The 16,959-nt window shown below is 43.3% G+C and overlaps 1 protein-coding gene across 1 annotated transcript in view; it reads right to left on the bottom strand.

The window, feature by feature from the left end:
* brf1b (BRF1 RNA polymerase III transcription initiation factor subunit b) overlaps positions 1-16,847 on the bottom strand; it is a 134,623-nt gene extending 117,776 nt beyond the window's left edge. Inside the window, exons 1-6 of the mRNA XM_056294464.1 lie at positions 16,615-16,847; positions 15,957-16,161; positions 4,112-4,192; positions 2,658-2,831; positions 1,263-1,294; positions 612-684 (exon numbers count right to left, since the gene is read on the bottom strand). Of these exons, the coding sequence (XP_056150439.1) occupies positions 612-684; positions 1,263-1,294; positions 2,658-2,831; positions 4,112-4,192; positions 15,957-16,140 (544 nt within the window). The 5' untranslated portion in view covers positions 16,141-16,161; positions 16,615-16,847. The remainder of the gene's footprint in view (positions 1-611; positions 685-1,262; positions 1,295-2,657; positions 2,832-4,111; positions 4,193-15,956; positions 16,162-16,614) is intronic.
* Positions 16,848-16,959: the final 112 nt, after the last annotated feature.

The raw sequence follows: 16,959 nt of genomic DNA, 5'->3' as shown, positions 1-16,959 counted from the left end.
TTCACCTGTGGAATGTTCCACACAGGTGTTTTTTGAGCATTACTCAACTTTCCCAGTCTTTTGTTGCCCTTGTCCCAGCTTCTTTGGAACGTGTTGCAGGCATCAAATTCAAAATCAGTACATATTTGCAAAAAACAATAAAGTTTATCAGTTTGAACATTAAATATCTTGTCTTTGTAGTGTATTCAATTGAATATAGGTCGAAAAGGATTTGCAAATCATTGTATTCTGTTTTTACACAATGTCCCAACTTCATTGGAATTGGGGTTTGTATAAGCCTAACCTATATTCCAGTCATTATTAACCCACTCCCACCCCTCCCCCGGCCCACCAGAATATTGTCAATATTAAAGCGGTCCGCGGTGCAAAAAAAGGTTGGGGACCCCTGCTGTGGACTACAGTCTTTCATTCAATTGGCTGTTGGGAATAGAGCTCATTTAGATGACAACAAGTTCTCTATCTTCCCTCCAACTGCCCACAGAAGTCCACTTTAAACTGCTAAAATCCACGTAAAAATGTTAAAACGTCTTAAACTGCTAAAGTACCTTCTTTTATCAAAGTGACCCCTACCGGTTAATTTAAAATAGTAGCTAAATGTATTTCCATGTTACCGATAGCTGGGGCGTTGATGCAGAGCTCTCGGGCAAGCAGGAGGAAAGTCTTTCCCAGGATGTAGACATTAACCTGAGAAGGAGGAAACAAGGAATAATAATGAACAACATTTTCACAGAATCAAAGCTACCGTTTCTGTCGGCATGTAATGAGTCTAAAAAGACACTATGGAGAGTAATCCCCCTCTTCTGAAAAAATAACTGGTCTGGAATAGTCTCTGAGCTGCCACTGGCCTGGGTGACTGCATGGCAGGATGCTGGGGCTGCCCTGTCCTTATTGCTGTGTTTACTAATGAGTAAAATTTTTATTGACCGGGAAAGATAGAATCATTACACACAACAGTTTATTCAAGATAGCCAAGATGAATTTATCAATAGTTCTACATAAAACCAGACACGTTAATCAAAGACGGTTGAATCAGTTCGTCTGGACACAACGTTTACTGACAGACACGTTTCATCACTCTTCTAAGTAACTTCTTGAGTCCCAACTGACTGCAGGTATCCCCACCCTACCTGCAGTCAGGCAGGTTTTCTGACCTGGATTATTGAGCATGCATAAAGACGTGTTATTGTGCTATTGAGACGTGGAATGTGCCTGACTGACACCTGGTAGAGACAGACTAGCGATGATAGAGAGAGCAGACCTACCTGTAGGAGGTCACTCAAGTCCAACAGCATGTCTGGTAGCAGTTGAGGTCAATGAATTCCTACTTTTCTGTATTATGGTCTCGTGTAAAAACTAAACTTAAAAGCAAAGAAAACATATTTGCAGAAGTGAAAATAAAGGGATTTCAACAAAGCACAATTTGCAGCTGTTTAGTGGCATATATAAAGACATGCCTGACTGTACTGTAAGCTTCGTGTTCTTGAAAAAGAGATACATCATGGTTTCTAAAGGCCTAATGACTGTACCATTAGACTGTGTTGAACTCTAGCAAAAAGATTCAGCAAAGGATTAGGAACGAGTATATTAGAGGGACAGCTCAGGTTGGGCGGTTTGGAGACAAAGCAAGAGAGGCAAGATTGAGATGGTTTGGACATGTGTGGAGGAGAGATGCTGGGTATATTGGGAGAAGGATGCTGAACATGGAGGTGCCAGGGAAGAGGAAAAGAGAAAGACCAAAGAGGAGGTTTATGGATGTGGTGTGGGCATCCAGGTAGTGTAGCGGTCTATCCCATTGTCTACCAACACAGGGATCGCCAGTTCGAATCCCTGGGTTACCTCCGGCTTTGTCGGGCGTCCCTACAGACACAACTGGCCGTGTCTATGGGTGGGAAACTGGATGTGGGTATGTGTCCTGGTCACTGCACTAGCACCTCTTCTGGTTGGTCAGAGCGCCTGTTCAGGGGGGAGGGGGAACTGGGGGGAATAGTGTGATCCTCCTACACGCTACATCCCCCTGGTGAAACTCCTCACTGTCAGGTGAAAAGAAGCGGCTGGTGACTCCACATGTATCGGAGGAGGCATGTGGTAGTCTGCAGCCCTCCCCGGATCAGCAGAGGGGGTGGAGCAGCGACCGGGGCGGCTCGGAAGAGTGGGGTAATTGGAAGGGTACAATTGGGGAGGGGAAAAAATGGATGTGGTGAGAAAGGACATGCAGGTGGCTGGTGTGACAGAGGAAGATGCAGAGGACAGGAAGAGATGGAAACGGATGATCCGCTGTGGCTACCCCTAATGGGAGCAGCCAAAAGTAGTAGTAGTAGTAGTTTGGGTATAAAGAAAAGTCAACAAGCTCCTCATTAAAGCTGCTGGTACAGGATTACAGGCTGTGAGGCTATTTGTAGACGGAAAATTAATCTGAGCAAATAAACTAATCACAACCAAAACCCTTGTAACAGATTTTCAACTATCATAGTAAAGGTGAGCCTTACATTAAAGTCTGTTACACTGGTTCCATCAGACTGTGAGTGACAGCTTCTCTGTTCTGCTTCTCTTACTCTGCTTCCTTGCTACAAGCTAGTTATTTAGCATGAACAGACTTTCTAAAGCTACCAGCTAGGTAGTAGACAGCCAGTCCAGTCAGAGGTCAAGGGTGAGGATACGTGGCGTGCCCTCCGTGCGGCAGACCATATAGAGACATGCTGCTATGACGTGTGCCATCTTCCGGCCACGGGTCAGATGTTTGCTCACCACCATCTTGAAGAAGTTGAAAGCCGTGTCCAAACAGTGCTGGTTCATTTGCAGCTGACTGCCTAGCTGCTGGATCAGACGCTTCCCTGAAACACACACACATATGCCATCTATGAATCACATTAACCATTCACATTATTACAGTGTATTGTTGCATTTGGGATACTGTGTGTGTGTGTGTGTGTGTGTGTGTGTGTGTGTGTGTGTGTGTGTGTGTGTCTCTGTGTGTGTGTGTGTGCGTGCGTGCGTGCGTGCATGCGTGTGTGAGGCATCCAAGGTTGTAGGACAAGACTATGGCCTGGAGTTATGGGGAGTGAAGCCAAATTAATATGTAAATGTTTAAAATGTATTCATTCACTCATTCAGATTTCACTAAACTCATCATCAGTGTTCTTATGCCACTTGTATGAGACCTCATCATCAGTGTTCTCATGTGACTTGTATGAGACCTCATCATCAGTGTTCTCATGTGACTTGTATGAGACCTCATCATCAGTGTTCTCATGTGACTTGTATGAGACCTCATCATCAGTGTTCTCATGTGACTTGTATGAGACCTCGTCATCAGTGTTCTCATGTGACTTGTATGAGACCTCGTCATCAGTGTTCTCATGTGACTTGTATGAGACCTCGTCATCAGTGTTCTCATGTGACTTGTATGAGACCTCGTCATCAGTGTTCTCATGTGACTTGTATGAGACCTCGTCATCAGTGTTCTCATGTGACTTGTATGAGACCTCATCATCAGTGTTCTTGTTTGACTTGGATGAGACCTTGGCAGGAGAAATATTCACTGAATGCATTGGTAACATTAACATTAAAACCATTCTCTATTGTAAGGCTGCTGTATTCTTGCTTTATAAGTTTTCTCTTTATGCATGCTCAATAATCCAGGTAAGGAAATCACAGAAAGTTGAATCAGTTCATCTGGTCACAACGTTTATTGACAGATACATTTCATCACTCATCTAATGCCCATTTTCCGCTACATGGTACCGGCTCAACTCCACTCGACTTTTCCATTTTTCATTACTGGAAAGTACCAGCATTTTGGTAACTTATCACTTTTCTGGTACCACCTTTGCCGAGGTTCCAAAAAAAACTGGAGCGGGTACCAAAATCAACGCAGACCAGCTACACTGAGGAGTACTGTTATGGTAATGGAAAACGACACTTTACGAGTCGAGTTGAGTCGAGCCGGTACCATGCAGTGGAAAAGGGGCATTAGATGAGTGACGAAACGTTTCTCTCAATAAATGTGTCCAGATGAACCGATTCACCTTTCTGTGATATGAGTATTTTCCTTTTCGTATAGAAAATGGTAGAGCACTGAAATTATATTAAAAGGTCAGGGCAAACATCTCACCATTCTGCAGTGTCTGGGCTCTTGACTCCTTCCCTATACTGGTGTGGAAACCAGTGCCAAGGAGTGGAGCCTTTATTGGTCCTATGAATGGAGACACAGACACACACATATACACAGGCATAAACAAGTTTCCTCACAGTATAGCAGTTTTATCTGATCAACATGAGTGTTATGACAGACTGCAGATCGACTTATACTCACATGAAGCACCCCTCCATTATGTCATTGAAATGTATAAAATGATGTCAGCAAGCAAACCAGAACGAATTAAACATGCATGATTGTTTATTTCAAATAAAGGCATCTTGTTTCTGAACAGCATATAAGCTCGGTTCAGAAGAAGAAGCAGACAGGAAGTCTAGTTTGGTCAACGTGGAGGTGCCCATCGGTTACTAACAAAACATGAACGTTTAGGCTCTCTTCAGCTGTACTGCCATCAGGTGAATGTAGCAACAACAATTATTACTTTAGAGTACTAACTATAACTTTAGAGTAATATATTGTTCAGAGTAAAATTAAACAATGATGTACTCAAATACACTGTGGAATAACAATATTTGCTTTAGGTTACATTTAGATCATAACTGGGATACCCGTTATATGAGCAATTCAGCAAAGTTCAGGTAGAACCTTCAGCTGCAATCAAAGCCAAGCAGTCACACCTTGGTCCAGTCTTCCTGCTCAGCGGTTGATTTGGACACCTGGGTGGACAACGATCTACCAGGACACTAGAGACTGGAGGGCTTCTGTCTTTTCACCCCATTCCTCTGTTCACATTGTCACCGTTAGGCTAGGCAGACAGTACTACTTGCTAAGCTAGCTAGTGTTGTCCAATCTAAATGTTAGACTAGGTTTGCTAACTAGGTTGTCAGCAAAGCCAGTGATTCTTACATAGCCTGGTTATGGTTTCAATATTGGGCATTTGTGCTGGGTGAGTTTACTCAATGTTGCATTTTCTCCAAAATGAATTGACTCAGACCAGGTGCTAATGTACCACTGTTTGTAGTGTGCTGCTGCTGCCACTGCTGCCTCTGGAGTTTGGTGGGAGAGTGATGGCTGACGGCCAAATAGCAGGTGAGAGAAGCTTGTGACAGTCACTGTTTGACCAAGGAGATGGTTAACAGACACACTATGACGAGGAAACACTATTTAGGATAATCCACGAGGTCACATACTTTAAGTTCCCATTGCTGTAAAAACCCAGTTTCACTCCGAAATGCCGGACAACAGAAAGTTCCCCAAAGCAAATTAACAACTGCTGTGTAAACTTCCTAATTCTGTTTTGTTGGGCTTCCCAGAGGTGAAAATTCAGACAGAGTGTCGGGATCGCTACCTCTGGCTCCATGTTGCTTCAGCAGGGGCTCAACCACAGTTTGAGGCCATAGGTAGGTGATTCAATTTCCTACCTTGCGAAAGAACAGTCCACACGAGCACCTTAGACTTGTGAAAATGAGGAAACTGATTATTTTTGATAACCTTTGTTCAGACACAATGGGGGGGGGGCAAACTCGGTTTGTAAATTTATCCGGATCAGCTCCAATGTTCCAAGTCTGTGTAAATCGAGGAAAAATCCCATAAAACTTGTAGAACATGGAGCGATAAATGGGTAACCTAATGAACACTAGTAGAACAGTGAGGGGTTCTCGAAGTATTGAAATGAATAGTGACAGCAGTGAATGCATGAGTCGCACACTTTTGTCCTTGTCTGTGAACTGAAAGTGGAATTCTAACCTGCTCTGATCCAGATGAAACGGGTGTTCACTCCATAGATGGACAGCATGCGTCCCAATGTGGTTATACCATTAGTACCTTTAAGATGGATGGCTACACTACCTTCAGAGCCTCCTACTACTCCTGCTACACGGCTAACCAGGTTTGCTTAGTTTCCATCATGACCACTGAACTGTTGATGAGCTGAAGCCCAAAACATCCCTGGCAGACGCAGTGCAAGCCCAAAACTTACAAGCAGTGTCAGCTGAATTGTTTGTGTCAAGAAGAATGAATTAAAAAATGAAACAGTATATTTTCAAGCAAACGCATGCCATTGCTTTTCTAAATGAAAATTTAGTGTAAAGTGAAAATTGTGCGTGGAGAAACAGTCAAAGTCAATGGACCACACTAAAAACCTCAATTGGCAAGCAGTCCTAAACAGCTGTAAGACAGCAGTGAATTCGAACTACATAAACGAATTACAGGCTGGACCTTTCCCCACAGAATGATGAGTCGTTCACCTTCAATTTAAACATTATTGTAAGCAACGCTAGGGGCCAGTTGTCCAGTCATCCACTGACTAAAACCTGCTCCCCACTCCTGCCCTGGTCCCAGCGAGAGGTCATCTGTGAGGAAGACTACATGGAGGTAACTTCTGTTCAACAACCTCATTTAACTTAATGCTAATCCACATGTCGAATGGAATACTATCTCCAGCATACTGATTTCTATACCCTCTGTGTGTTGTCTGTCTGTCTCTCAGGTCATTATAAGTAGAGACATCTCCTGTGAGGGACACCAGAGTAGTTCTAGCCAGGCATGGCAAGCTGCCTATTCTCTGGTAAAAGCATCAGGATAACCTCTGGCTCAATATCTTGTGACATTCTCAGTCATAGGACTTGACTATGCTCTAACTGTGGCTTCAGATTTGTTAATATAGGGACTAAGGCTGACTAAACTGATTGACTGTCCCTGTATATAAATACATATCCGCAGCTGTATTCATTCTCTGTGGTTTTGGGTTACAGGCTCAGAGGATGGCTACATCAGCCTGGAAGTTGGTCTTTATACAGGATGACGAGGAGATGACTATCATTTCAGTCAACAATGCATACAGACTTGGCTACAGCTTGAGCCAGGCCTTAAAACGGGTTGTCTTTCGCTCTCCATACAACCAGCCTCAGGCCCAGACAGTGCTGGTGGGTATACATCACACATACCTGCAACGAAGATGAAATTCATCAACATGTCACATGGATGAAAACATCAAATTAAACTTTCTTTAGCTAGACATTTTTATTCTTGGCTCTCTGAATAACCAAGCAATTTTTTTCTGATGGCTGGTAGATTGAACAAGCCTAAGAGCAAAACCATGAAAACTTTCCCCCTTGAGCTCTACTTTAGTGTCATACAAGATTGCATAGTGAAATTAAGAAGTAGGCCCTCAAGCGCTAAATCACACGTACGTAAGAAAGGGCAAACATAAAATGTACAAGGTTAAAAGTACTGGGGGTGGGGGGCTGTTAGCCAGTCTGGTGGTGTGGCAATTAATGCTCCTGAAGCATTTGCCAGATGGTGGAAAGGCAAAAAAGTCCTTGGTCGGGATGCGTGGTCTTTTAAAATCCCCTGGGCCATCTTCAGAATTCTCCTGTGTCCAATGCTGTTAGTCTGGTACCGCAGAACAAATCATATTCTGGGAGGTTTTTATCACCTGCTGCAGGGCCTTGTAAGCCCTCACTGTATAGCTGTCATGCCAGACTGTGGTATTGTTAGTCAGAATGCTCTCCATTGTTGCTCTGTAGAAGTTTGAATGTGTTCTTGAGTTTCCTTAGAGTAAGTCACAGGAGCTAAAATGCAATGTCCCAGATCTTAACGGCTGAGAGGTTCAGATAAGCAGAGCAGAATAAATTAAAAATCTCCTTGTACTTTCAACTGAATTATCTTAAGATGGTGATCAAGGAGAACATATAACCCATCCCCCAAATCAGGCTAGGCTTTTATGCTGGATGGCTGCAGGAGGAAGCGCGCATAAAGCCAGAACCTTTATAGTCCGACTGACCTGAAGAGGAAAGGTGTCTAAAAGTCTTAAAATTAAAAGGAAAATTCCAAAATATGGATGTGTTAAACTGGTAGATGGACTCAAATACAACAAACCAATAAAAATATGCTCCTAAGCATTAAATTAAAGCTGTCCTCAGACAAAGGTAAATTTTTGCATTTTTGTTAGATTGTAAGGCTTTTATTTCACTGGCAACTATTCAACTGAGTGGGGAAAAAAGTTGCATGTTCTAATCTTGGGCCTCAAAGCAAATCAATCTGAGGATGCATAGACTGGATATACATTGTAGATCATTGCCTATATTTCTGGAGTTGGAAGTTTTTTTTTGTTTTGTTTTTTTTTAAACCAACAGAAAATTCAAAACTGTTGTCTCAACTTGACTGTTTCTTATCAGGTGGATGGCGTGCCAGTTGAGGTCATCCAGGGGTCGTTGTTCTACAGGCAGAAGCTGGTGGTGATCATGATGGATGTTTCAATGGCCTGCACAGTCAGTAGGTTCTCTACAAAAACCTTGCATTGGGTAGTGCAGCAGAATAAAAGCCTTGCATATCAACTCTTGAGGTTCAGAGTTTGCCTTCAGTTTGGCTGGCTCACATTCGTCACAGTTGGCATTTCTTCTGAGTGTGGAGCCGGTAAGGGGTGAAGTGTCCTGCCACTTAAATTTGTGACACCTACAGCTGGTGGGATGCCTGTGTAACTGCAGGTAAATCTCATGAAATAGTTCAAGCCTCCACTTGCATTTTTACCCACGGAGAAACCTGCAGCTGAAAAGGAGTGGTTGGCAACTCCACATGTATCATGTGTCTATGCCCTCCTTAACTGCTGTAGGAGTCACGCAATCGTGGGACCTTAGCAAAACAGAAAATTGATGTGCCAAATTTGGAAGAAAAACGGGAGTGCAGAATATACAATCGATTGAAGGCTTCTGTGAAATGCCTGATGGGTCTCAGCAGTGACACTGAAGGTGATTTCTTTCGCAGAGATGGTTTTGAATACATAGTTACTCTGCTTTAAAATGTTAAATCCTTGATTCATTGTTTACTTTCCAAACCAAGACAAATTCTTATATGTACAAACCTCTTCCTTGGCTGCCTAAGACTTTAATCGCCCTCAGATTCGGGTTCCTTTGATGGGGCAAGGCTGCTCTGGGACATTCCTAAAGTCATTTCCCCACTGGTCTGGAGTGGAGCCAGATTTCAGAGCAAGAGCATCAATGTTGGAGTGGAGGGCCAGCTTCTGGATCCACACTCTACTATAGCCAGGGGTTTTACTGTATCCCACCATGGTGCCCTGGTCCAGATTGGGGTTCCTTTTGGAGCAGAAGGTGGCTACAGCAGGGTAATTATGATCTGAGTCCTGGGCTGATGACAAATTTAGTGTGAATTGTGGTCTTCAGGTCCCCTCCTGGCTTTATTAGTACATCTGTTCCTGCAAGGCACAATATCACTTACAGCTGGTAAAAGTTAACTTCCCCATAGGTTAAAAGATGCCTTTACTTCATACCGCAGACTCATGGTATTCAACCATGTGCCATGGAGAGCCGTGTCTATGCAGACTTAATTTCCAACCTCAAACTGTATCAGCAGATGTCAGTAGTAAGCACACCACTAACCAGAAGGGGGAGGACTAATCGGTGAAATCTGCTGGTGTCATGTTTGGTCAGAACCTGTTTACATGTAGCTCTACATGGCACATGGTTGAATATCACTGCCATACACAATGCCTGGTCTGTTACTCCAACTTGTTATTCCAACCTTTTTCCACCCCCTCAGAGTTCGGTGGTAAACAATGTCTACAGGGAGATGTATGTCATTTTCCTCTTCTATGAACATGTCTTCTCCCTGCTACACGAAGATGGCACCAGTGTTGAGACCAGACACAGGTTACTAAGGGTGGTGGATACACCTATGCGATGCCAACAGCCCTACACAATTGACCGTATGTTTTTAACAAGGATGGTGCATTCCATCTGCAGTGAAAGAAATGTTGATTAAGAGCTAAACTTGAATTCCAAAGTGGTAAAAGAAGATCTCTTTGTATTTAGAGACCAAAAGTGATGAGTACATGTTTACCATGTACCTGGGAAACATTCCCTCTGATGTGACTTTAGAAGGAGTGAAGATAAATGGGAAGCTGGTATCGGTGATGGAGGCAGCTGAATTTGGCTACAGCATCAGTAAGACTCTTCACACCAATGGTAGCCAGGCTTACACACTCGGGGTTCCCTTCGACAGCAGGGTTGTGCACAGGATGGTGAGTAAATCCTGTTTTGTTTGAAAATGTAAGCCCAACTTGACTGATTAAATAACCATCCCTGGTGGCATACATGACTGCTCTGAACTAACAACAAAACGATTTCTTCAACAGTATCTAGGTGAAGGCTTAGTGGAGTATTCCCTTGATCTAAATTATACGCTAACAATCATGCCCCAGAGGGAGCACTACAACCACCACACATTTGTAGTGGCACAACTTCACAATACATGTGAGTAAAATTCTCTGCTCACTGGTTTGACATGTAACATACTTTTTTTTTTTTTTTTTTTTTTACATGTGATGTGAAAACTTGGCACCTTGTTCTGGGTTAAAGGTAGAACGAGTAGGATTTGTTGGTTGCAGTTTGTAAACATTAAAAGTTGGCCCCTCCTTCCCGGCTCAATGACACCAGAAACGCACACCCCCTGACCGCAGTTGCCAGGACACGGCCCAGTGTACAGGCCAACTCCACATCACTCTTCATCCTGTCCTCTCCTTCAGTGCTCACCAGTGGATGAAACCCAACCCAGATTCACTCTCGTTTTGGAACGAGCTTGGCATTTTGTCTCACTAGATTTCTTTTCTGCGCTGTGTCCACCATTGTTGTAGCTTCCTCTTGGATGCGTGCTTACGATCTCGATCTGGTACCCGGGTGCTACATTTTTAGAGTCCCGCTGCCCAAAGGTTAAAGCCCAGAAACGTCCCGTACACGGCAAAATAAGAAAATAGAGGACGGAGTCTCTGCAGATAGACACCGCAATACACATTTAGTGGATTATAAGTGATGATTGAAAGGGATTATTTTTGTATGAGTCTATGCAGTGATTTTTAGGAAAATTCTGCCTTTTAAAGATCCGTCCTAAAATGGTGGCTTTTATATTCTCCTAAACTGAAGACCCTCCAGAGATCCAGGCTCAGTGCAGAGAACAAGGAATCGTCTTCAGGATGATAAAACAGAAGAGAATGGACAGCCTGTGGGAAGTTGGCATTGACCAGGAACCTCTGACAACAGAGCTAGCCACCGAGAGGGGTTATCGTCTGCAAAATGATAGCCATAGCATCACCTTAGAAGTACCTATGTTCTCTATTGGCTACGCCTATGAAGTAGGAGTTTATCAATATACGTGGCCTTCAGTAGTTTGGATTTCTCCCAGAAGAACAGAAATGTGTTAATGTTCATCTCTCTCCAGAACATCAATCTGCATGACTTCTATGGAACATTCAAACTGCTCCTAAGAGATTCCAAGACTCTTGAGGTTCAGACATCAACCTCAAAGCGCTGTCTCTTCAAGACAGAGGAGCTTATAGGTAATGTTTTACAATTATAGTTGATCAATAGTTATTTGAGATTTCCTTGAACTTATTCTGAAGCACAGAAAAATCTATACTTGGTCAGTGTCCTAATTAGTTGTTTGGTGGCTGTGCAGAGCACTGCCTACTTCTTTCCATGGCAAGTTCTACATTCAAAAACTACCACAAACTAAACCTGCCATTTTATCCAACAATCTTAGCTTAAAAAAGTGAGATGCCAATAAAACACTTGATGTTATGGAATACAGTACAGGTTTCTTTTTTTTCTAAACATTAGAATATGGCCAACCATAATAATCAGGCAAGCAATGGCATAAAGTTTAAAATTGATCATACATAATGAGACTTTGTGACAGCTGAATGTGACAACTGGTTCCATTTTTAGTCTGTTCGTCTGATGGAACCATGACTGTAGTGACAACTCCCACTATGACTTGGCCAACTGTGCAGCCCCATAGAACAACTCTTCTGGACAGAATGTGTGGACCCAAACAAACGGACCAGTCCAGAGCTCTGTTTGAGTTCAGTCTGGACTCATGCGGGACCAGGGTGATGGTAGGATATCGCAAGGATGACAACTCCTACTCTGCAAATTTGGGCAGGGAAAATGCTGACGATGGGGCATTTTCAATCACTTTCACGTTAGAATTGTTGAACAGGTTTAATGTACAAGTCCAATAGAACAGTTATCTCATAAATTTTGATTTAACACACTACAGGGTAAGGAATGACTAAGACTAAACAGCAGAAACTGCAAATTTATGTCACCATTTGGTCATGAGGAAGTGCCTGAGGAAATGCTGTGTAGCTATGAAAGCCTAAGGTATGTGTTCAGGCTGTATCTAGGAAGTAGGGGTGTGTGTGTGTGTGTGTGTGTGTGTAAATTGTTGCCTCAAGTGAAGGAGTTCAAGTATCTCGGGGTCTTGTTCGCGAGTGAAGGTAGGCTGGAGCAGGAGATTGACAGGCGGATTGGTTCAGCAGCAGTATTGTAGCCATTGTACCGGACTGTTGTGGTGAAGAGGGAGCTGAGCCAAAGGCAAAGCTCTCAATTTACCAGTCAATCTTCATTCCAATCCTCAGCTTATGGTCATGAGCTATGGGTAGTGACCGAAAGGGTGAGATTGCGGATACAAGCAGCTGAAATGAGTTTCCTCCGTAGGGTGTCTGGGCTCAGCCTTAGGGTGAGGGAGCTCGTACATCCAGAGGGAGCTTGGAGTAGAGCCGCTGCTCCTTCATGTCGAAAGGAGCCAGTTGAGGTGGTTCGGGCATCTGATTAAGATGAGTCCTGGGCGCCTTCCTCTGGATGTTTTCTGGGCACGTCCAACTGGGAGGAGACCTCGGGGTAGACCCAGAACTTGCTGGAGGGACTACATGTCCAATCTGGCCTGGGAACACCTTGGGATCCCCCAGGAGGAGCTGGAGGGCATTGCTAGAGAGAGGGATGTCTGGAGTGCCTTACTTAGCTTGCTGCCACCGTGACCTGACCCTGGAGAAGCAGCTGATGATGAGATAAATGTGTATATGTATATGTATCTAAATATGTAAGTTTGTGTGTACGTGTTATGAAACTGAAGTGATGTATGTTTACAGACTGGTGAGTCCTATGTGGTTTATGAAAATGAGATTCTCTATGACAGACAATTTCTAGCTGACAAAACAGCACTCATCTCCCGGGATTCAAAATTCAAGTAAGGAAAATTGCCTTCATTTGTCAGTTCAGTCTAAATCACTACAAATATGAATGTAGCCTGCTTGAAAAAAGTGTTTGTAAAATTTATACATCAAAATTTGATTAGAATAGCTGAAACATGAAGGAAACCTTGTTGAAATTTGTTTGTAAAACAGGTTGACAGTGAGGTGTTTCTATCCACTAAATGCAGTTAAGAATCTGTATGTGGACAGAATCTTTGGTCCAGGGGCACCAGGCTTTGGTTCAATTAAAGTCCTCCAGAACACTGAAGGTAAATACTTAGTTGGCTATAGTCTATATGCAACTTATTTTTTGAAAAAGGAATTATTCCAACTTCTCTTTACAGATGGCACAAATAAATTACCCCACCACCACTGTCCACGCCAACAGTCTGCTGGCACAATTGGTACTTCATTTGGTGAACAGATCGCTGCTACTAAGATCCACCTTTATCCCATCGGCCCTCATGCAAAGCCAGGACCCAGCCGCTTCACAGTACAGGGAGGGACTCCCAGGCTACATCCTGTCACAGTTGAAGGCTACAGGCCTAATTTGAGCCAATCTGGATACTTGGGGAGCTGGGAGGAACTGGTCCCTGGTAGTCTGAACTCTGACCTTACAGATTTGTATAATTCTGATCCTTTTCAAATGGGAAACATGGCCCCCTTTCAAGTTGACCTGGAGCCTCAAACACAACTTGACTATGGCCCATACCAAGCCATTGGTAAACTGTATAAAAGTGTCATCTCTGGACTAGTGCCAAGCAGAGAATGGAAGTTTGTACCTGTAACTTCCATGAACGGTAATATTGCACCACAGGATGACAATACTTTTCAGAAGAACCCTCAAATTTCTGTTCAGTCTATGAATATTCAGATTAATCCACTTGAACACAGGAACTTTGTTGGTCCCTCTAAGCAAGACAAGGCTGAACCAGTTCACCCTGATGAGACTGGGGATCCACGTGTTCGAGTTGAAGCTCGTAGCAAACTTTTTCCTACAGAAATTCTCAATCAGAAAGCTATTAACCCATATGGAAGTTTACAGAACGACAGCAACAAAGGGGCTCCAACATACCAATCCTCTCAAACCACTAGCAGCAAACCTACTACTAATCCTTCAAGAACATCGAATGAGGATTTTACTCAAAAAGCTGCTAGCACAAAACGATATGCACTAAAACAAAAAACTTTGTTTCAACAGCAAGCTCAACTTGTTCCAAAGCAAGAGGCAACCCCCAGCAATGTTAAAGTTACACCAGCTCCCACTCTCGGCAACCTTAGCCAACTGTCTCGGAGGCTGGAGGGACAGTGGTCAGGATACAGTGGAGAGGAGACCGATTCTTCAACTGTCATGAAAACACCAGCAGCTTCTCACATCAAAATCAAACCTCATCCCAGAGCACACAAACGGCAGAGTCATCAGCAAGTCACCATCTATCCTGTAACCAGTCGATATGAGAAGTCACAAGTCTTCAGTCATCCTTTAAATAGTAAAGTACCATCTCTTGGTACAGCTGAACAAGAAAACATTAAGAGTGAGGGGTTACACAGTCAGAAACTGATCCAAGTGAATCTCAGGGTGTCATCTCTGCCAAACATGTTGGTGACTGGCCAAGGAGAAAAGGTTAAGCCTAACAGCAGTTTTTCGGCTTGGTCTGAAGAGAAGAGTCACTATGAAGGCTCTCAGCCACCAGCAGCTGAGCTGAGCCCAAGCCTACAGGTTTCTCTGATCAATCCAGTTTCACAGCACGGTAATGAGACGGTAAATGTCAGAACTGGACCTGCCTCAGGCAAGTCTGCACCTTCTCCAAATGACCCCAAACATCTCTTTCACCAGTACAGAGGTCTGCTGAGCAGTGACGTTAATCCAGCATCCTCTCAGGTCCCTCGGCCAAATGCATCTCAACCAGCTAATTTGTTTGAATTCCCACTGAAAAATAAAGAACCAGCCACTAGCCACATAGAAAGGTTTTCTGGTCAGAGAAAACCTCCTCACCAACAAACCCCAAATGGCACTGATGAAACCAATTACGCATCAGTTTACAACCAGAGAAGACCTCAAGATTTGGATGAGGACAGGATTCCCATTGAAACAAACGGTGTGTTCCAAGGTACCAAAACTAATGCTGAGATTTCACATCCAGATTCAATCTTCCACACACTTGCCAACTGCCCCAAGTCAGGTGGCACCACACACCTCGTGCTGGGAGGTAGCATTCATCAAGGCATTTTGAGAGGTACTGACAATTTCCCACAGAGATGCATATTGAAATGATCTTTTGTGGAATACAGCCTTATGTGACAAAGTAATGACAACTATGATGAAATCTTAAAAGTTGCTTTCTGTACCATTGCTAATGGAGTATGACTTAAATTTGTTTTCTAAACAGGTAAACGGGGCAGTGATGGCTGACGGAAGTAGATCTCTATGGAATAATTCTCAAGAACCGTCAGACACTGTTCAAATAAATTGCTAAATCTCTTGAAAATTTGAGTTTTTTTCTGCTACTCTTGCCTTACTCGGTTGAAAACAAATGGAGCAGTGCATTAATAACTGCTCACACTGCATATTTCTACCCAACTTAAATTTAATGGTGCAGAAAATGTAAAGCGTCAACTACAAGACTTACACTTTAGGATTTTCTCAAACACTGCTTAGTTTTATTTTTGAGGGAAAATGAGCTGGTATTTGCCAGCTAAAAAAGGGTTGTCTTCAATACAATGACCTGGAAAGATGGTATGGACCAGAGAACGCGAATCAACGGTTGATGAGCAGAGGTTTCTATGTGAATGAGAGGTATACCATGGGGATCTCACCATCTGAGGAGACAAACTGGCCGACCGCAGAAGAAACTCCACCACTGCCTTCAACGAACTGGACCTCAGACACGATGATATTGTCCTCCAGAACCGAACCACAGCTGGTGCACACAGCATTGCCCCTTGCTTGGTCCAAGTCGATGTCTGAGCTTCCGCAGGCCTTGCACACCCTCGATGTCATGTTGATGGGGTTAGAGGTCACCTGTTTCACAACATGGTTATATGAAACGTGAGGCAACTTGATATTAAGCAACTTGGATATTAATTTGCCATGTTGATGACGGGTAGAAATGGTAAAAGACAAAGATGTGTGGATCAATATTGGCGTTTTAGCTGTAACGCTGACCCTTCACTAGTGTTTAACACACGAAATCCTGTAATTGATGGGCACTGTGTCCATGGTGCGGATTCTATATCGAAGGTGGGCATGGAGATGCTGTTATCGCACATAACACTTCGGTTAACGCAAAACAACACGTTTAATGTAACTTTTATTAGAAAATCCTACGCAATTATGCGAGCAGTATGGACATGTTCACTGATGAGCACAAACCGAGGTCCGATAAGCGTATTGGCTGCATATTTGATTTGGTTCTACTGTGCAGCGGGCTTGGGCAGTCAACTGCAACCTCTCATGTTTGATTTGGTAACTTACCTGTGGGAACAAACGGGCGGTCAGGCTGCTGCAACTGTAACCTAAACCCTGCTTTTGACGCAATGGCAAATGTTCTTTCTGTTCTAAATGCAGATTTTACGATGAAATATCAAATATAATCAAAAGGGTCACATTTGGCCATAGCTGAGGTTTGTAACTGAAGCTACTTCGCTATTCACTAGTTAAGAATTTACTTAAAAATGCCCCAATGTAATTTGTGATTTCCGCATCTGTTTCCGCTCTTCTTCTTCTTTTTTTTCCAGCGCATACGCGTGACGTAAGTACAGTAGCGGCAAAAACAAATATTCGGGGGGAGTACTTTAAGTTTATATAAAAAAAGAAAAC

This window comes from Lampris incognitus, chromosome 15, assembly GCF_029633865.1.
Source record: "Lampris incognitus isolate fLamInc1 chromosome 15, fLamInc1.hap2, whole genome shotgun sequence".
Taxonomy (NCBI): domain Eukaryota; kingdom Metazoa; phylum Chordata; class Actinopteri; order Lampriformes; family Lampridae; genus Lampris; species Lampris incognitus.
This window is presented reverse-complemented; position numbering and strand designations above follow the sequence as displayed.